Consider the following 21913-nt stretch of genomic DNA (forward strand, 5'->3'; position numbering starts at 1 on the left):
CGAGCAGGACGGCGAGACGTTCTCTATCCCTTTGGCTGCAAAGCCCACGGAAACTGGTGAAACCCGCTGCAGCGGCCCTCCAAACCCGACTGCATCGGACCTCCACGACGTCTGCAGAAGAGCAGCTGCAAAGCTGGGCATTGAATGGCCGGAAACCCCGGCCGAGACCACCACATCTCGGTATGAGGGGAAACGGCTTCCAAAAGCCAAATCTTCCACCAGACAGCTGCTGCCGGTTTTCCCGGAGTGCCTCGAGGAAGCAACCCGGTCCTGGAGTAATCCGCTCACCGCCAAAAACCCCGTTCTGGGAGGGTCGGCGCTGGACTGGACCGGCGTGGAGGACAGCGGTTTTTTCCGCCTGCCTCCTGTTGAACCTCAGCTAGCATTTCACCTGCACCCCTCACAGAAATCGACCATGACAGCGGCAGGACCAACCCTCCCGTTCAAGGCCGATTCGTTTCAGTCAGCTTTAAACGAAAAAAGCTACAAGGCAGTGGCAGCATCGGTTAAAGCCCTGAACGCCTCCTCCCTCCTCCTCGCTTATCAAGCAGAACTGCAGGAGCAGATGGCGGGTGCAGCAACCGCAGATCTGTGGGACGAGTTATGCGTGGTGACAGACCTCTGCCTCCGTCTCCACAGAAACGCTGTCCAGGCCTCAGGGCGAGCAATGGCTCTGATGGTCACTCAGGAAAGAGCCAGATGGTTGAATCTGTCCAGCCTCTCTCAAAGAGAGACAAATCAACTCCTCGACACGCCGGTGGACCCGAAGGGCTTATTCGGCCCCACCGTTGCAGCAATGCAAAAACGCTGCGAGGAGAAAAAGAAAGAAGGTGAAGCGCTGCAACTCTGTCTGCCCAGAAGAGCGCAGCCTCCTCTCTCTGCGGCACCTCGTCAAACGTTCGCTCAGGCGACAACCCGACCGGGCTACCGCATCCCTAAACGCCACCCTCAGCAGCAGTCGGCGGACCAAAGCCAGGGAAAGCAGATCGAGCTCAAGGGTGCCTGGGGAAGAAAGCCCTTCACGCCACCGGTGACTTCGGGAACCAAACCTCCGGCCACCGCTAGCGCGAAGAAAAAGAGGCGGGCTACCTAGGCAGCTCGCCCCGGGGTGGGAGAGCAGGCACTGCCAGACACCTGTTCCCCCGCCACCGGAAAACGTTCTGTCCCAGTTCGAGTTTGTGAAGCCACGTTCAGGGCAATTCAAACGGCCTGCAGAGCCAGCGTTGGAGCTCGCAGTTCAGAGCCGAACGAAGAGGAGAAAGCTTACACATGGCCAGAGCTCAGTGGAGCCAGAGCTGTGGCCAGAAAGCACACACCAGTGCACAAACACACACCAGTGTTTGAAAACACAAATATCTCCCTTCACCACAAACTCAATAAAATTGTTCCCAGGCGCGCATCCAGGTCAGGAACCGAGGGCGCAGCCAAAACAAAGAAATATAATGAAAATGACATTAGGACAGAACGTGGCCGTGCGGCTGCACATGGGGCCAACAGGGGGAGCTCTTGCCCCACCTTTGGCGTACTCGGCAGCTTTGTCTCTGAAAGAGAAAGCAGACCGACAGCAGCTACAGCTTGCTCAACCGGCACGGAACAATGCTTTCACAGAAGCACTTCCCAGCCCATTAGCGAGAAAAGTCCAGCTGTGGCGAGCGTGCGGGGCATCAAATTGGGTGATAAAGACTGTGTCCAGAGGATACAGGCTCCGGTTTGGAACAGCTCCTCCCCGTTTCAAAGGTATAGTACAGTCATATGCCCGGGGAGAACACGCACGCATTTTGCAGGGGGAAATAATATCTCTGCAGAACAAAAACGCCATTCGGCTGGTTCCGCAGGAGCACAGCAGGGACGGCTTTTACTCCAGATATTTTCTCGTACCGAAAAAAGGCGGGGGTCTGCGGCCGATATTAGATCTGCGAGCTCTGAACGCATATCTGAGACGGTATACGTTCAGGATGCTGACACACGCAGCTCTGATACGGTTTGTGCGTCGAGGAGATTGGTTCATCTCCGTAGACTTGAAAGACGCATATTTTCACATCCCTATATACCCCCCTCACAGAAAATACCTCAGATTTGCCTTTCAGGGGAAGATGTACGAATATCTCGTACTTCCCTTTGGCCTCTCACTGAGCCCACGCGTGTTTGTGAAATGCACCGAGGCTGCAGTCGCACCTCTGAGGGAAAAGGGAATACGTCTGGCTACGTATATAGACGACTGGCTGATTGCAGCTCAGTCTCCGGTGGAACTTATGGCACACGCCACGATGCTGATATCACATCTGGCGGCTCTGGGTTTCACAATAAACTGGGAGAAGAGTATCCTAACCCCAGTACAAACAATAACCTTCATCGGGATGTCCCTGAATTCAGAGGAGTTCAGAGCACGCCTCTCAGCAGAACGACTGAAAGCCTTCCAGGCTTGTCTGGCAGTTTTTCGCAGAGGCGCACTCGTGAAATTCAGACTGTGTCACAGGCTGCTTGGTCTGATGGCGTCAGCACTGTCGGTCATCACGTTCGGCCGTCTGCACATGCGACCGTTTCAACGGTGGGTAGCATCGCTCAATTTGAGCCTAATACGCCATGCCCACCGGAAGGTGATCGTTTCTGGGACATGCGCACGCGCTCTGAGTCCGTGGAAACACACCGCTTTCCTGAACACCGGCGTTGCCATGGGAACCATCCTAACACGGAAAGTTGTTACTACGGATGCCTCGTTAATTGGTTGGGGAGCCACACACGAGGGCATGATGGTAAACGGTGTCTGGAGCTCACAAACACGGACAGCTCACATAAACTGTCTGGAGCTCCAAGCTGTTCTACTAGCTCTGAGACATTTTCTGCCCTCTATCAGAGGGCACCATGTTTTGGTCAGAACAGACAATACAACGGTGGTTGCATACATCAACAGGCAGGGAGGCCTGCGCTCACATCATTTACACATGCTAGCACACAGACTGATAGTCTGGACCAGCTCACGCCTTCTGTCACTGAGAGCCACTCATGTGCCAGGGGTGATGAACAGGGGTGCAGATCTGCTGTCGAGAGGCAATCCCCGCTACAAGGAGTGGAGACTCCACAGCGGGGTTGTAACCCAAATATGGCAGCGGTATGGTCAGGCGGAGGTAGACCTCTTTGCATCAGAGGAAAACACTCAATGTCCGAGTTTTTTCTCCCTGACCGAGGAAGGTGCTCCGTTGGGCCTGGATGCTCTAGCACACGAGTGGCCCCCGGTTCTCCTGTACGCTTTTCCACCACTGGAACTGATTATTCCTACCCTCGCCAGGGTGCGAGAGAGGAAACATTCACTCATCCTGGTAGCTCCCCGTTGGCCAGGGAAGCACTGGGTAGCAGAAATTTTCCAGTCACTGCAGGGCGAGCCGTGGCAGCTCCCTCTCCGCAGGGATCTCCTAACACAGGCACGTGGAGAACTATTTCATCCTCATCCGGAACGCCTAGCTCTATGGGCCTGGCTTGTGAAAGGGTGAATCTGGCAGCCAGTGGGCTTCCCCAGAACGTCATTGACACGATTCAGAGCGCAAGAGCGGTCTCGACTCGTAGCGCATATGAGGGAAAATGGCGTGCATTTGAGGGTTGGTGCGCTAAAACCATGTTTAGCGCAATACAGAGCCCTGTGTCAGTTATTCTGACATTTCTACAAGAACTGCTGGATAAAGGTTTGGCTTTTTCAACTGTCAAAGTATACTTGGCAGCTATTTCAGCTTGTCATGTAGGCTTTGGAGACAAGACAGTGGGGCAACATCCTCTGGTGTGCCAGTTCATGAAGGGTGCACGACGGCTCCGGCCGGTGTCTAAAAGCCTCACTCCTTCATGGGATTTACCGATGGTACTTGATGCCTTGTCACATGTACCTTTCGAACCTTTGGAGCAGGCTGAGCTTAAAGTGCTCTCGTTTAAGACAGCCTTGTTAGTCGCATTGGTTTCTACCAAACGTGTGAGCGACATTCAAGCTTTTTCAGTAAACCCCTCCTGCATGCGGTTTACTGAGCAGAATCATAAGGTTTTACTGAAAACCAATCCAGCTTATATACCAAAGGTTTTTAACCCGGCCTTGCCATGCCGCCCTTTGGAGTTGATGGCTTTTTGCCCTCCACCGTTCTCCTCTCAGGAGCATGAAAGACTGCATACGCTCTGCCCCGTGCGAGCGCTTCAGATCTATGTGAAGAAAACGGCTGGTTTTCGCAAAACTGAGCAGCTGTTTGTGTCATGGGCTTCACCACATAAAGGGAAACCTCTAACGAAGCAACGCCTTTCCCATTGGGTAGTCGGAGCTATTGCTATGGCCTATCAGAGTAAAGGCCTTGCACCCCCTGCAGGTCTACGAGCTCATTCCACTCGTGGCATGGCCTCATCCTGGGCACTGTTTCAGGGTATACCTTTGGAGGACATATGTGATGCTGCCAGCTGGGCAACTCCTCACACCTTCACCAGGTTCTATAGATTGGATGTCACGGCACCAACTCTGGCTCACACAGTTTTGGGCGTGGGATCCACACTTGGATAACTGCAGGATGCATCTTTTGGTCTTCGAGTAAGCTTATCTGGCAATACGGGAGTCGCCACATCCCATAGTGAGATACCGAAACGAATGTTGAAAGAGAACTTTAGGTTAAGTAATTAACCCCGGTTCTCTGAAACATGAGTGAGGTATCTCACCAGATCACCCTCCTTGCCTGGAGCGAGGAAGAGGTGTGCTTAAAAGACTGAAGATCGCTTGCGTGTCGTCAGGCATTTATACTAGGAGGAAGCTCCTCCTCCTGGAGCTGACGTCACTTCTACCGGCCAGTCAAGACTGGCGTAATGTAATAGAGCTTCTGGGGGACAGGCGCTGGGGTCGTGTCCCATAGTGAGATACCTCACTCATGTTTCAGAGAACCGGGGTTAATTACTTAACCTAAAGTTTGTTCCAAGTGGATATTTTTTAATTTAAAAAAAAAAAAGCACTTTTCATTCTTAGTTGTGCAAAGTTTCCAAGAGTAGTAAAGGACACAATGGGAAAGAGCCACTGTCGGTATAGAGTGGGTAAGATAAGATGTATTTACGAATTAAAAAAGCTTTTTTGAGAAAAAAAATTACATGATGCTATACTTTTGATTCCAGTTTATCAGAAATTTACTGAATTGTATTTTTTTTTTAATGAATTGGAGAAGAAAATGGAGTCTTAGTTTTGTGGTGCATTCCTAAGAAAAAATATACAACATAAAATCTGAACTGGAAGGAGACACTAGGGCAGATTCAGAATTTGCCGGTGTGGGAATGCCTTGAATCTTCTGTAATGAGCTGGAGAGTAAGTGAGTTGTCCGGGTTTCCCTTCCCGACCTGTTGCTTCGTGATCCAATCTGATAGGTGGAAGACGATAAACTAGATGAATCTAAAGCCAAACAAAATTGGAAACGAGTACAAAACTGACTAATACATATTTCACAGTTTTGTATTCTTATTTTCTGGCGATCCTTGTGGTAACAAAGCTTTGGAAATCTTTTTGCTTTTCTTTCACAAATGGAAAACATGTTACTAATCTCAAACTGTGTTTTTAATAAAAATCACTTAGTTGTAGAATTATCAAGTTTAAGCCACATGTGGCTCTTGAGGCTCCTCACAAAAGCTCATTATGACTTTTAAGCAAAAATAAAGATTCTGGATAAAAAGGCAATAAGATAAGCTTGTGAACAATTTGGTTGTTGAACACCTGCATAGAAATTCTACAGCAGAGTGAAGCTAATGATGCATATGGATGGCTTTGAGAGGCATGTCGAGCAAAATCCTTTCAAAAATTTGGGGGTACTTCAAAGAGTTTTGACTTTGACAAAAGATAATTATGTTTTGATATCATCAGATTATGTTTCACCCCTTCTGCAGAGACTGCCCTGTCAAACAGACTTCCTTCCTCTTTAGTTTTACTCTTCATCTTTATGAGACATGAGCCAGATGCTCGGCCATCACAGACCGCTGTGTGTGTGTGAGAAAGCATATGTGATATGTACACTTGGATTAAATGCCCTTTGTCAAATAAATGTTTTTGCGATTCTGCATCTTCTGTGTATTTGTCATCAGTGGGAGTGGAAAGTTTATACAGTGAGAAGAACAGAAATATTTTGAGTTATTTATAAAGGAGGCATTCAGAGAGATGGACAGAGAGAGTGGATAAATGGTAATGTTGAAGAAGGGAATCTCCTCGAGGCGAGGTAGAGAGGAAATGTTTTATTTCCTCTATCTGGGAGCTTTTTGTACTGGCAGATGAGGCCATGACCTTTTTTCCTCACACACAATGCATCCAGTTTTATTTTCTCTGTTGCAACCCATTTCCCAAAGACCACTAAATGTGTATGCAGTGCATGCACATTGTATCTAGTCACAGAATTGAACAGTCAGCTGTAGTTCCATTATTATAACAACAGAATCCTTGTTGATTCTTTACTTTTTGTCCTCAGGTGAATCTGGTCTCGGTAAATCCACTCTTATCAACTCTCTGTTCCTGACTGACCTGTACTCCAAGGATTACCCCGGACCATCGCAGCGCATAAAGAAGACTGTGCAGGTGAGCTCAGTTTGCTGTTGGACTAGCTTGATTCGGAATCGCAGCTCATTTCAGCGTTTTGTCGTAGAGTTGGTTTTGCAGATGTCAGCAGTAGCTCATTAATCTTTTTTTGTTATAGTTAATTGCTTTTTTTTACTTGGGTTTGTTCGTTGATAGACGATGAGTTCTCTGAATGAATTCCTGATGCAGAAACAAACACAGATGTGAGGATTGTGAATGTGGAAAGCAGATTTTTCTTCAACATTTAGTTTTTCGAAGTTGGTCTTTTTTATTCTTGTCTGGCCATTACCTTACTGTGCAGTACTGCTCAAAAAAAATAATTGCTTCCACCACGGTCTGGGCTTCCTCCCCTAGACTTGGATTCTCTCCTGTAGACTTTATACCGGGTCAATCAGGAAACCGAAGAAGTTGTGAATCATGACGTTGATTTTCCGTGCTACAATTTTAATCTGCCTATAGTTTTAGCAATGGCAGTGGAGGAAGTGAACAAAGTCGTTCAGTCCATGTTGGCCACACTTCCAAATATTTAAATAACATTAACAGCCACCTTTGGGTCAGTACTTCTCTCTGCGAGGTGGAGGATGGTTCTTTACAGCACAGGCAATTTCAGGTAAGCTACTTGGCATTGAACTGGTGCATTAGTTAATCACGAAATGTTAGCAATTGGGTAAAATTTAAAACCTCAACACAGTTCACGCCTCCAGGAATCACTTCTCAGTAGCTGAGAGTCCAGACTCTATATGAAGAAAATTGTACAAGGGGCTGGTTTTTACCAAGCCGGTTTAAAACAGCTTTTAGTTTTGTTCAAAATCAAATTTCTTTACATACAAACCTTTCTTTAGCTTAGATATTTTAAACTGTTACTCTTATAACAAGTTATTATTTCTGCAAAATGCAAATCTTTAACAGTATCTTTTTTTCTTTGTGATCGTTTTTAACGTATTTCCAGTGTTTTGGTTTTTTTTCTCTTTTTGTTTTTAAGCTCTGCAAAGCACGTTGTTACACATGACCATTTAAAAAGTTCCCTATAAAGTTTATTTAATTGAAGTGACTGACGCAGCAGTCTAGCCTATTTTCTGATTAATTTGGTTTCAGATTATTCTTTACCCCATGGTGAATGGAAATATTTGCTTCATTCCTTCATTTTTGAACCCTAATAAAACAGGCGTTTTGGATATGCCAACATACATTTTGCCTCAAACTCTGTCTCCTGCCAAAACTAACAGATAAAGCTGTGAAGCTCAGGTCAGTTAATCCAGCCAAGCTTTTTAACATTATTTTGGTCTAAATATTTATGAGGCACGGATTAAAACCGCATTTCTTGTGGTCTCTTAAAAGCTTTAAAAGTATCCTAAAAATGGACTTTGTAAACCCAAATAAAAACCTTGACCCAGCTTGTGGTTGAGGTTGCAGTATTTTGATGGACAACAAACTGAGTCGCTGGTTGTTGAGTGTGAGGATCAAAAATAAACCAAGTTGAAGGAATGCACCAGTTCGTCCAAGTCAGACATTACAGCTGCCAAGTTTTCCAGATGTTTATCAGCGCAACATTATGAAGGGCATTATTTATGACTTAATTTGAAAGCCCTACCACGAATACAGACTATTTTGATTCACATTTACACCACAGAAAATGTGCAATGTTTCATTTAGTTATTCTTTAATTTGTCTTTATATACAAGAAAATTCAGCCCTCCTCCCTAAAAGTGACCACAGATATAGCAATGATGAGTTAGATATCTGCAAAAATGTCTGCACCATACATTCCTGAGTTGTGACAGAGTCTTTGCAGACGTTTTGTGTGGTTTTTGCCTGCAGCAACTGGATAACGTAATGTCGAGTCAGGGAGTATGAAAAGGTCAAAGACAACAGACATTTCTGACAGCTTTGTTTCCAGTAATTCTGTCTTTAAAAGACAGGAGAAACTTAATGTGGTGAGGGTTAAAAGATCAGCTCTGGAAGGAGACTCCTATAGCTAAAGGTCCCAGTTGGTTTTCTGGCTCACTAGCTCAAAATGGTAAAAACATATTTTTGATTTGATTAGTTGAGACACAATTGACTTTAAGAACTATATTTTTTTTAAGTGAAACCATGCAGATCACCAGCTCAACCAAGCTTACATAGTCATACTATTTCAGATCTTTTTTTATATAAGCCAGTCAGTCTTGCGATCTGTCAAAAATCAGTCTCATAACAGCAAAATCAATGATTTAATAAACCTAAAAGACAAAAGTACTAATATTGAGCATTACTGTGGTCTGAATTCAGGCTGTTTTTTACTCAAAAGTGGTGGGACCTCTGTGTGTGGTTCCAGAGCCCATCTACAAGCTTGGATGACAGATGAATCTCTGCTCAACCAGCTGTTTCGAAAGGCAAAATCAGGGTTTTTGTGCACTACATTTTACTTTTCTCCTTTTCATTGTTTCCAAAGAGTTGAAGCACAAGCAAAAAATGACACAGAGATGCTGCAGAATAAGAAAAACAGTTGGGGTAAAGGAGGATGAAGGAACTAAGAGGAAAACTGACTCATTTGTGTCCTTTTATGGTTATGACAAACTAATGAGGAGGGGGCAGGCTGCTGTTGGAAGAAAGAAGGAAGAGAAGCAATTTGTTAAAAGGAACAAGTTAAGGAATTTTGGGGGAAACCACCAGGAAGTGGAAGATGACAATAGAAGCAAAAGGAAAGTGAAGGAATTTGAAGAAAGGGGAGAAAGAAACAATGATGGGTGAGGAAGACATCAAACATGGTATAGTTGGTGTCTGTCAGAAGGTATTGGGAATGATAAGTTTATAAGATGTGACAGGATTTAAAAAGAAAACGTGGCATCTGGTCGGAGATCAATTATGTCTCTCTGAGGTTTGTGTGAGGTTTTAAGGGCAGAAATGTTCCCACGAACCATCACACCATTCTGTCAATCCTTCATCAGCCCTGGCCTTAAGGCTGGAAAACCACTCTGTGTGGTTAATAAATCCTGTGGCCCAATCACAAACCCCAGCCCACACACTCGTAAATCGCATTTGTAAAAGAACTACAACTCTAATTTACACTTTTGTACACCAGCACTGCGTCGTCTTTACACCTAAACACAAACAAGTTTCACCCACACAAACACACACAGGCCCCACAGCTTTTCCTTCTCTGAAAGGATGCTATTCAGTTTGCTGCTCAGCTGATTAGAAGTGCCTCTATGTGGGTTGGTGAGTGAGAAAACTCAGCTGCACTGTGTGATTGTTCAGAAAGAATCAGTTTGTGGTATCTAGAGCACCGTTTAATCCAAATTACAAGCCTGGTTGTAATTCTTCACATTTTCTGAGGTCCCTTCAGCTGCTTGGCTCTTTCTACTTATCAAATGGTTTAAATAAAAATGATCCTACAAGGAGTATAACTGAAAATAACTAGGATGTTTACTTTTAAAATTTCATGCTGCATCTTAGTTTAGAACCAATCAGAATAGCAAATAAAAACTCAAAGTGGGAGGAAGCACAGCAGCTATAGAACATTATAAACACAACTGGCTAGATAAGGATATTAAAATATACACAATATTTGCAGAGACTTCATTTGTCTATTGAGATGCTGCCAGTAAAAATTTAAGAAAATCATTTATTAACTTCATTAATTTATGCCACATTCTGTGTGTGTGGCTGTTAAATGTAATCATAAACCATGGCATGTAAATCTGCCACCAGATCTGTTGGATATTTTAGTGTGTGCTGGGATCAGCCAGTGTTCCCACAGATTCATCAGTCATTGGTCCTACAATCATTACCACACCCAATATCTACGCCTGTTGTACATAAATGAGACCCAGTGTGCTTTCCCATTCTCTTATTGTTTGACTAAGTGGAGATGGCTGCCTTTAATTTCATTCATTTTTAAGTTTTGCACTGCAGTGAATCATAACTTCTCATTTTACTGAAACAGAGAAAGTTGTGTTTAGTTTTCAAGCAACTGCCATATCTAAAATATGACCTGCTGTACAAAGTGATGGTAGATGACATTTGCCTTTGCATCTCTTCAGCATAGCAGCTTTATCACAATCAAGTCAGTGCATGAGAACAATGCTGCATTCATTGTCTTTGACTGAAGAACCATAACCTCCCTCTCCCCATGCATGCTGTGACTGTGGCGCGGGTTTATGTTCTCCCCTCCAAGTAGGAGTTGGTGTCTGCAGGCGTGTTGGAAAAGGCCTCTGTGGTCTGAGGCTGACCGGCTCAGAGTATTTATATTACAGAAAAATCTACCATGTTTTGTCACTCACGGATCAGATTTCTTTTTAAATGATGCTTTAGGCCCTGAGGGGAAATTTTTGAGGCTTTCTCCCAATCTGTTTTCTCTTACGGAAACGGTTGAAATAGCCGATTTGGTTTCGGGACGGCTGACATTTCACGCACAAACACGTTCATTTGAACACACGACATGTGATCAGTCAAACTCAGATATGTCAAATGACTGCGGTGCATGATATATATGCTCAGTTATAAAGTCCGACAGATTATCTCAGGGTTTGTGGAAACCCAAGAATGTTTGTGTTGGAGTTAAAAGGCCGTAGTTCAAGTTTAAAGGGTGATCTGAAAATAACCAGATGGGCCTGTGAAAGTATGCAAGGCAGCAAAAAGCAACAAAGAATCTGTGTGACTGAGGAGCAGCTTTTCTGTTTCAACCTTAGGCCACTTTGAAGAATCAATCCATTTTCTAACACCAGTTTACTTAATTAGTTTTTTACTTTTTCTGACTTGAGTGTATTATGACACAATAAAGCTAATAATGAAGTTAATCGTGCCAGTTTTTACAATTTCACTTAAACTAAATAAGGTCACTATTGCATACTAGCCATAATGTAACTGTGCACTTTTATTAAAATCTAATAGGAAAAAATGCCTTTGAAGATCAATCATTTCCCACCTGTTTCTCTGCCTATCCCAAAAAAATAACACACCCTATTACTTAACTGGGCCGCCTTTTGCTTTGATTACACTGTCAATGAGGCAATAGATCTCTGAAATATTATTTATTTCCATCCATTTAATTTATTTTTCAGTAGTATCTTGTTGAGAAGACGTGAGAGGCAGACTGCAGCACAAATTCTTCAACAGCACATTCCACCTATTAATAGGGTTAAAGTTTGGACATTTGGGTGACCAATCCATTGGTGAGCAGGAGTTGTGGTTAAAAACTCATTGCTAGGAGAAACATAATAATCCATGCCGTAACTGTCCAATGGGAGACTCTTACATATATCCTTTATTAAATCCAGGTGGTTACTGTTTTATGTGGAAGTGTATAACGTATAAATCCAGCATCCAAACTGCTCTCCTCTGGAGTCAGCTCTGTTTCTTTCCCTCTGCGAATCTTTCACAGAAGTGTATGCGAGAATGCAAATTGTCTGCAAAAATTTCAAGCTATTTCCCAAACTGGTTGCTAACTTAGAAAGGTGGCCTGAGAATTCATCAGTTAGTTTTCAGATTTAGGAAATGCATCAGCATGTTGAAGAGTTTCTTACACATCGTTTTTCATTGTCGTCAGTTTGGATACAGTTGAATCAACATGATTCAGATTTTAAGTAAAAATGAGTCAGCCAGACTTCTGCCTTTCTAAACTGGCTGTGAACAGGACGGCAAGTTTCCAAACTGTAGTTTTTGGATGGCTCTCTCCTCGGCTCTCTGGACTAACACTTCTCCGCTCTTCTCATTTCCAGCTGTGAGAGTCCATGTCCAGAATGTCTGCTATGAAACACATGTCTAAACAGAACAAAATCCAAACAAAGTTGCCTTCACATGCTGCTAACTGGTATTAATTAGAGAAAATAACTTGAATATGTGTCATCGTGAATAAACTTGGCATTGATTTATGAATTCGGGAATGGAGGGAGGTGAAATGGAAACTGCCTTTAATTTTGTTTTACAGAACAGACAATATTTCTCACCTCTCAAAAGGTCTTTGTTGATTGACTCCAAATCCTCAAAATACTGTTAACTCATGAATACACATCCTTCAAATAAATATGCATGCCATCAATGTTCCTATGCTGTCCGGAAAAGTAGAGAATTTTATTTAAGTGTTTACAAAGTCTGGAATACTATGGAAAAATAGTTGCATTTCCAGATTTTCTATCCATGTCTAAATGGTCTTTCCTTCCCATCCATCGTTTAACTCGTTTTTTTGGCCGACCCTCCATCAGTGCAGTCACATTTATTCACAAGTGTGTGTTTGTATGTTTTAGGTAGAGCAATCTAAAGTTTTGATCAAGGAAGGTGGTGTCCAGCTGACACTAACCATCGTGGACACGCCAGGTTTTGGAGATGCGGTGGACAACAGCAATTGGTACGAAATGCCGATAGTCGCATGTTTTCACCTTTTCCAGTATTCCTCTCTGATCTCTTTCCTCCATCTCACCAGCTGGCAGCCCGTCATAAATTATATCGACAGCAAGTTTGAGGACTTCCTGAACGCCGAGTCGAGGGTGAACCGTAGATCCATGCCGGATAACAGAGTTCACTGCTGCCTGTATTTCATAGCGCCTTCCGGACATGGGTGAGTACAGGATGAAATATGAGCCGATCTGAGACTTTTATTTGGAGGAAATGATTTCAATATGGCCACCATGTTTGTCTGGACACCAACGTACGGACGGATATAGGGAATGTTTGCACGTCCTTGTGTTACAGATGATGAGGCAGTCAGCCAAGGTTTGACCCACAAAGGTTATATAACCTAGTTCTGCACATGCTCAGAAAAGATCCGCTCACCATCACTGAATCAGCCAATTAGAATGGAGAGTCATAGATGCTCACAAAGGCAGACAAACGCCTTCTTCTGTCATCTTGAAACCTGTGTGTGTGTGCAGCTGTGGATTTGTACAACTTTAAATCCATCTATCCACTTTAAGGAGCTGGGATTTGAATGATCCCTGGAGTGTGAATAAATCTCTGGAGTTTAATCTCCTGCCAGGTGTGTAATTTGCATTAATATGTAAATATTTGAATGGCAGCAGCCACAGTGTGTCATAATGTTCCTGTCTGTTAAACTGGCAGAATTTTTCAACATGTAGATTAACTCAGCTATGGTCTATTTGCTCAGCAATAATGCAGAGCGAGCAAATAGACCATGCATTACTACTTAAATTACCCAGTTTGTGCAGAGATTTTAACAATGGGATTATGAGAGTGCATGCAAAATAACTCCTGCACTTAAAAAAGTGTAGAAATGCACACAAGTAGCTATCTTTCTGTCCTAGATATATGTTCATATGTTGCACAGACTGACAAAATTGTAAATAATCAGGTTAATTTTTTCAACATACCCTCTAAATGTCTTTGACTGTAACTTCAGAGACGTCGACGAAAGTGCAGTTTCAGAGCAGCCGCCTTTCCCCTTTTAAATCTTGTCCGCCGAACAGCTGAAACGCACTCCAGAGCCGCTCCTTCCTCAATTCACAGAAAGCTGTAAAATTTGAAAACGTATAAATCTTGTTTTAGAGGTAAGCTCCAGGCGCGCTTCCAGGCTCGATCGTCTTCCAATGGGTGGATTTCCAAAAAAGTTCCATCAGCGGATGAAATTTTCTCTGGCTGAAATGGGTTTTATTGATGGTTTCTTAAATCACTGCCAGTGTTTTCAGCTAATTTATGTGTTCTAATTCACAGAAATTCTTGAACACTCAATATCTTGTCTCCCTTAAGTCTGAGCACAGACAACCTGACTCCTGTTTTATCTGGAGCTGCTTACACTCAGATCGCTTTTGGAACAGCAGGACACAAACTTCATCGTCTTCTTTTTGTCTGCTGCACACATCTTGTCTATTATAGCTATTTTTGCACGAGCTTCCACAGTTGAATACACACACAAATCAGGCATTGTTTAATTGCGTAAATAGAAATAACTGCATCCATACAGACTCCACTGTTTACTGCCTATTTAATCATATACAATTGTTTTCACTGTAATGGAGCACATATTTGCCTTCCTACACCAGCTCTCTGAGTTCATTGTGTCAGGCGACACAACTAAGCAGAAGACTTATTTGACATTCAGTAGTGAAGACCCTGCAGGGACAGATGGCTTGTTTGTTCTCTTCTTTTGTTTTGGTCTAACTTTCTGTACTCTGTGGCCCTCTGCTGGAGACCCATTGCACTGCAACTTCTTTGCAAAGTGGTGCAATGAGTAGAAAGGTTTAGATTCATTAATGTGGATTTATTTTTACTGTGAGTAACACTGCCTGACAGTGCTGCTGACCCCAAGTAAAGTTCACTGATGAATGTGGCAGCTCAGCATTTAATTGAGCCTGAATCTTCAGACTCGAGCTCCAGAGACAGACTACAGAGCTGATTCTCATTTGGAGCTCGTTCTGCTCCAACTGCCCTTTAAAGGGCTTCTGCAGAAGCATTTTTTTGTATAAACGTTTTAGTACTCTATTATTGTCACACTTGTCAAAGAGAAGTATGTACCAGTCACATATTAGAAGTATGTTTCCATTGGTTCATCAACCTGCAGAGCAACAAATCAAATTAGACAAAAAAAAACTGCAAAAAGATAAAGCTTTATGTTGACATTTTATATATAAAAAAACAAATAGAAAATTGTGAAGAATGATGTCACACATTTTCTTGGGCATGTGCAGCGCAGTTCCTCTTGCTCTGATCCAAAGCAGAGCTGTTTCCTCTGAAGCACTCATCCTCGAGCTATCGCTGAAACATCCCAGTGTCACCAAAACCCTCATCTACTCACCACCTGCGCTACTCAGTGTCATCTTGCAATCCTTTTGAATTCAGTTCTAGATTTTGTGGACCAAAGACATGCCTTGACAGACTAAATTAACAGAATATTACCAATTACTACACATTAGTAATAATATTGCATATTAACAGGATAGTTCCAGAAAATCATCACTGCTTTGGTTACATTCAAAGAACCTCCTTAAACTTCATATGCTTGTCATCATACTGTGGTATTTAATGTTCTGTGCAGCGGGTAATAATTAGTCACTCATAGTTGAGTCATAGAATATTTAGTAGTTTATTATAGGTGTCATGTATTCTCACTGTACAGGCCAGTCAGAGATTTGACCAGTTGAAATGCCTTTTACTGCTCTGCCTATAAATCTTCACAGTTAATTAATAAATAAAACTCAGTAAATATAACTTGATACAGGGAGATAAACTTGCGTACACATTCTGACACATTTGAATGAATGAAGGTTGGTATGTTAATGATCTCCTTTTGACTTTAATACTTTCTTGGTTTTTTTTTTTCTCCACTTCAGTTTAAAGCCTCTGGATATTGAATTCATGAAGAGGCTCCACGACAAAGTCAACGTCATTCCTCTTATTGCAAAAGCAGACACACTGACCCCCGAGGAGTGTCAGCTGTTTAAAAAGCAGGTTTGTATTTGTGATATATTATTTGGTATTAAACATCATTTACCACAATTTAAGTCCAAAAAATATTTATGCTGTTGCAAAACGACTCGAGCTTAATATTTTTGTCATATCATTAGAAAACGGGGAATGTCTTTGAACAGTTTCATATTCATATTACTTCTTTTTATTTTTAAAATTCACAGCTAGATGGTGGTGTTGGACAGGTTGCGACTTATGCTTAATAGTCTGCTTGTTTATAAGACTGCTCAAAGGTGTGTGTGGGTGTTTGGCTTAAGATCCTGGTTTTAAAAAATATGCCTTAAAAGATTCTTCAACAAAAAAAAGCCACTAGATGCCCTTTATAGACCTCTATAAGTCAGAGGAAAATGAAGTCAAATTATTTCTTATGTCTCAAGGAAACGTTTTCTAATAAATCACAAATTTTTCCTGAAAATGTCAAAATTGTCTTTATTCTGACTTTTAACCAGTTTAAGCTTTGTACTGCATTTCATGTCTTTTGTCTCATATCTTTGATTCTGAGTCGCTCACTTAATTTCAGATCATGAAAGAGATTCAGGAGCACAAAATAAAGATTTATGAGTTCCCCGACACTGAGGACGACGAGGACAACAAGCTCATCCGAAAGATCAAGGTAATTGTTATTATCGGGTCATTATTACATATCACTGCGACTTCTGATACAACTTTTTAAATTTAGAAGCACCATGGTGACACAAACATGTAAAGAGTTCAGTAAGTAACAAAATAGGTTTAAATTTTTGTGAGATGAGTTGTTGATGCAAAAATTAGTCCAAAACTAATTAGACTACTGTCTTACTATCACATGGTTATCAACCCAAGCTGTGTTCCTTCTTGAATGATTGAAGTGTTTAATCCTAACATACACAGGCCCTGGTTAAAACTGTGGTGGACTGTTTTTACATTATTATGTGCAGATATTTATTCTCAACAACATACAAGTGACTCCCACTCCTTTTAGCCAATCATGAATAATAGTGGTTTAAAATATAGGTTTTGAGCTCTTTGGTTGCTGAAGATCTAACACGTTTTATTGGCATTTGCAGCTCCCAATGTTTCTTCAATATAAAGATTCAAACACCTTCTCATCTCGTAGTTTCCTGATTTTGTTCCAGTGTCAAATAAGGTCAGGACATATTCTAGATTTATGGTACTATTACTGCTCCCATCACATAAAATACCATAGAAATATTTTATACTGCAAAACAGAACTTTAGGTTACATTTGTGAAAACATACAACACTCAAAATCATTTCAATGTGAAACTACATTAGTCATATGCATTATGATTACTTTACTAGAAACATAGAGTAGTGAAATATTAATGAAGGGACACCCACCTGTTTGACCAGTTGACTTACAATATCACTAAATAGAGAACAAAACAGGCTGTAATCACTCCCATCTGCGCTTCAAATTGTGGAACATGTGGAGCCTTCATTGGGTGCAGGCCAGCGTACAACAGGCTGTGTTTTCTACTTGGTGTTGCCATCGTCATCCTCATTCAGAAAAGATTATGTTCAGATGTGTTTGATGAGCTTTCACTGTATCCAAACCCAATGATGTTCCCAGTTTGGCCTGTTGAAGGAACCAAGTAACCTTGCAAGATTGTAAATTCTGAAATCAACTTTTTCTTGTTTGTTTGTATGTTGCTGTTTTTCGTTCTCTCCTTTTAGGAAAAGATGCCTTTGGCTGTGGTTGGCAGCAATGTGGTTGTAGAGGTGAACGGCAAGAAGGTCAGAGGTCGCCAGTACCCATGGGGCGTGGCAGAAGGTAGGTTCACTCAGGGCCTGGAAGAGAGCAAAAAGGCTCTGAGTTTGTAAACGACACAGGCGACTAGAAACAGTGTTTAGCTAAACCAAACGGATGAGAAACCCACGTGGTGTTTTAAGTTTCTATAAAGTTTCTAATTTGGCTCTGTGTGAACTCTCACTGCACTCTGTCAGGCAGGGAGTCGTGCCAGAAAGAGGCTCAAACATGTCACTGTTTAAAGATGGAAGTGTTTGAGAAGTATCCCACAGGCTGTACTTCCTGTTCGGATGGATGAGGCATGATTTTTCCAGAAAGAATGGCACACGATGCATGTTCTCCACAGTGACCCTTTGTATCCACTCTGTGTTTATTACCGGGTAATGCATCAACTTGTCAAAATGTTGATCAGCCAAACCTTATTTAGAGCTGCTATGATTGCTTAAAGAATTGTTTACAAGCACATATAGAGTCCATATTCAGCATAACTATAGGACAGTTTGAAGCTATTCTTCAAAATTAATTTACCTACTTCACCTACAGTCCTAGTACTGTCAGAGTAAGTTTAGTATAGTTGTATAACTTTGTGATGTAAACACCTGATTTGTTTTTAAGCCGTTCAGTCTAATTGGAAGTGACAAAAAGCTAAATCCCCAGAGGGGACCATAGGCATTGTGGCTCTTTATGTCCAATCAAACGATATTACAAAGAAGAAGAAATTGACCAAGTCAAGAAAATGTGTGTTAATCATAAATCAAACCAAATAAAACCAAAACTCCCTGGACTGAACTCATCTCCATCACTCTTTGATTTCCTCTTTAACCATTGCTGTGTTTATGAATCGTTTTTAGCCTGAGCTATCAGCTTAACCACAGATTTGATGTGTATAGCGTTAAATTTTGACAAGTGAGAGGTTATCCGGTTAGTTATTTCCCCACCTCCCTTCCCTTCTGCACCGGTGTACACACTTGTTTGGTAGAGTTGATCCTGATAGGGATTCTGGAAAAGGAGAAAAGACCCGGAGTCCTCTGGTATATCACACATCCTCACCATCAGCTACTATGAACTGTTCCTCTTTTCCTTTTTGTCGTTGATGTTTCAGAAAGTCGGTACTCTGTGTTTATTCTTAAGAAAATAAAGTGAAATACCTTTTTTGTTACTTTGTGGTTGACCATGTATCAGTCTTTCACTGTTTCATTCTTTCTTTTCTCTCTTTTTTTCCTTTTTTTTGTTCTTTGTCTACTCTATTCCATGACTGACAGAGGGCATTTTTGGTAAACAAAACCATCTTTCACTTTATTTCATCCTCACTTTTTACCCCCCCACCTCTTGCCTTGATGTAAATTCCCACCTCCCTCCTGTCAGAATCTGCCCATCCCTCCTTTCCCTCCACTTTTCATTTGCTTTGCTGTCACATCATCAGGCTGATGGTCCAACCAATGCTCGAATCAGACTTGGGCTATAGACTAAAAGTCTCCTTCACACTTCAGTAAATTAATTATGTGTAATCTCTGACATAAACTTATCTAGATGAATTTAGATTATATTTGCCTTTCAGATCGGTCTGAATGAGCTAGCGCAATAGTCTTAGTTCTCCCAGCAACTTGCTTCCATCTTTTTGACATATTACAAGATCCTGCAAGGTACGTTTTCTGATGCTGCTTGCTAACACAGTGTGCAAACTTCCTGCTTGAACAAGAGCTGAAAAATCATTTTTAAGCAGTAAAAGTCTTAGATCTGCCCGGAGATGAGGTTTATTCCCAGGTCTGATGCTGTAAATAGTCATGGAGAGAACTAGAGGCTGTTTGGTGCTGAATCCCCATCTGCAACAGAAACGCCACTCTAACGTTACGGTTTCCTTCTTTGCTCCCAGGGTATTTAAACACATCGCCATCGCTCTTAAACGTGAGCCCCGATTCACCCTGCAGCTCAGCTTGTGACGCCGCAGGCTGAGCTGAATGGTGCAGAGGGAGGATGGTGAGAAGGCCCTGCTGTATCTTTGGATCAAGGACTGGAATCCAACATGCGCTAACACATTGCTTATAGTTTCATGAGTAACTGAGGGTATGCTGGTGTACTAGCAGGCCATGTAGCAGCTCATTTAGGAAAATAAGGTAACGTGGCTTGTCATAAATGTTCACTCGTTAGCATTCACAGAGTTTGAATGTTAGAGCTTTAACTTGGTGGAAAGGCATCCTGCTCAAATGTAGTTCTGCATGTATTAAATAAAAGGCTGTCCTCTTTTTTCATTTAACTAATGCAGTTCATCATCACAGCCTAAGTGAACCCAGTCTAGTATAGAAAAACACTGAAAATACCTGATTCATTTGGAACTGTATTCTGATTGGTTAACTTTTAAAAAAACTTTTATCAGACAACCAAGCAGTAGCAGCAATCAGGTGTTTTCTGTCATTTATTAATAAATAAGATCTTTATTTTCATAGTTGAAACTTCTTTTTTTTTTTCTTTGACCTTCAGCCCCCCACATAGCTCCTCTTCCTGGTCCCTTACTGAGGCTTGCACCCCCTGCTGGTCATGCACAGAACCTCTTAAAACACCCCTGTCCAACCACCACTCCCCCCCTACAGAGACCTGTGCTCCTTAGCCAGTCAGTTTGGTCACATGCAGGTTTTGGTGTTTGAGCCGGGCTGAATCTGGGCCAAAGGCTGGCCAGTTTTGGGCCACGTGTGAGCCGCACCAATCCCAGCAGCTCCAGACCCAGATTTAGCCCCTCGCTGGGCGCACACAGTAACTCAAAAACCGTACCCCTCCCCTTCGTCAGAGCTCCCTCCTCTAGAAGAGACAGGAGGTCAATGGCTGGTTTGGAAGGCCAAGGGCAACGTCAGCTTAAGTTTCATCAATGGTAAGGTGTCCTCCTCCTCCCCCCACCCCCACTGGTTATGATGTGCTGCTGAGTTGGTTGGAGGCTAAACTAGAAGGAGCAACGTTCTGAATGAAGAGGAGGCTTGGAGATCCACCGTGTTCAACCTGAGCAGTAGTCTATCTGCAGTCCTTTTCCAGAATCCCGTCTGACCTTATAACCCTGTCGTCTTTGTCTCAGTATAAACCATCTAACTGAACCGTGACGTGTGAGCAGCTGTGTTTGCTGTTGTTTCACCCACAACACCTCTGTTTGTGTTGCATCTGTTAGTCAAGTAGAGAACTGTGATCGGATGGGACGCTTTTCTTTTCCTACATAAACAAAACTAAAAACATGCTAAAGTTACATTTTTGTATCAGATGCCAGATTAGTTCAAACTGGTTCCAGTGTTAGTCTTGATGTTTGTTTGTTTTTTTACATGTAGTGCCCTAAAGAAGTAATTTTCACCTTTTTTTGTAAAATAATCACAAAGTTCAATACAATGTACTGGTATTTTGTCTGATAAACCAATGCAATGTAATGTAGATGTGAAGTGGGTCAGTTAAGATATTTATAATTGCTGGTTGCTGCGGGTTTGGCATTGTTCGGTCTGTTTTGTCTGGAGTCGAGCAGATTTACCAATTTATCATTAATGATTAGGAGCAAAACTGGAATGGTCTGATTAAGCAGAGGTTTGTCCTCAGGTTGTCCAGTAGGTGGCAGCAGTGCACATACAGACACCCTCAGATGCTTATTGACTTTCTGAGTGTTTTGCTCTGGGCTTCTTAGTGACGCTGTGAGAAGACTTTCATTTAGAAACTTAAATAGTCCTGAAACTAGGCTAATTTTAATGGAACCATTCAAACAATAAAATTTAGTGTAAAACTTTTGTTTTTCTTCTTAGGAATCATTTCAGGCATTATGATTGTGGGAGGAAGCTGCAGCATGTATGCTGATGCTTTAAAATATGAATTAAAAACTCTAGATGAAATCATCCTGTCTGATCACGGTCTGTAATCCTTCTGCCCTTTGTTTTCTGTAAACGTGTTACTACAACTGATACTACTCACACTTTAAACACTGGCGCCACCTGAACAGACCTCGTTGAATGTAGACCCCTTCCTCTAGAACCGCTGAATGAATGAACACGTTGTCTTCTGTTAGTTTTATAACTATTTCCATTTTAATATCTCTGTTTTATTGTAACATTAGTCAATCCATGCTCTAGCTACTGTAAATAACATCCTGCACATCATGTTGGTCTCGGTCTGTTTGGAGAGCAAACAAATCCCAGACGACTGGAAATCCACTGCAGAAGCTGTTAGATATCCATGTTTCCGCCTGAGTTT

The 21913-nt window shown here is 42.2% G+C and overlaps 1 protein-coding gene across 5 annotated transcripts in view; it reads left to right on the forward strand.

Annotated features, from left to right (window-relative positions):
• Window positions 1-21913, forward strand: part of LOC116735404 (septin-7-like) — a 44038-nt gene that overhangs the window by 17885 nt on the left and 4240 nt on the right. For 3 of the 5 annotated variants that reach the window (XM_032587282.1, XM_032587292.1, XM_032587303.1), the window contains 7 exons: window positions 6453-6559; window positions 12784-12884; window positions 12960-13094; window positions 15820-15937; window positions 16476-16568; window positions 17632-17728; window positions 18967-18978. In XM_032587282.1, the coding sequence (XP_032443173.1) occupies window positions 6453-6559; window positions 12784-12884; window positions 12960-13094; window positions 15820-15937; window positions 16476-16568; window positions 17632-17728; window positions 18967-18978 (663 nt within the window). The remainder of the gene's footprint in view (window positions 1-6452; window positions 6560-12783; window positions 12885-12959; window positions 13095-15819; window positions 15938-16475; window positions 16569-17631; window positions 17729-18966; window positions 18979-21913) is intronic. The other 2 variants (XM_032587321.1, XM_032587313.1) reach the window with 1 other exon arrangement.

Source organism: Xiphophorus hellerii, chromosome 2 (assembly GCF_003331165.1).
Source record: "Xiphophorus hellerii strain 12219 chromosome 2, Xiphophorus_hellerii-4.1, whole genome shotgun sequence".
In the NCBI taxonomy this organism is placed as follows: domain Eukaryota; kingdom Metazoa; phylum Chordata; class Actinopteri; order Cyprinodontiformes; family Poeciliidae; genus Xiphophorus; species Xiphophorus hellerii.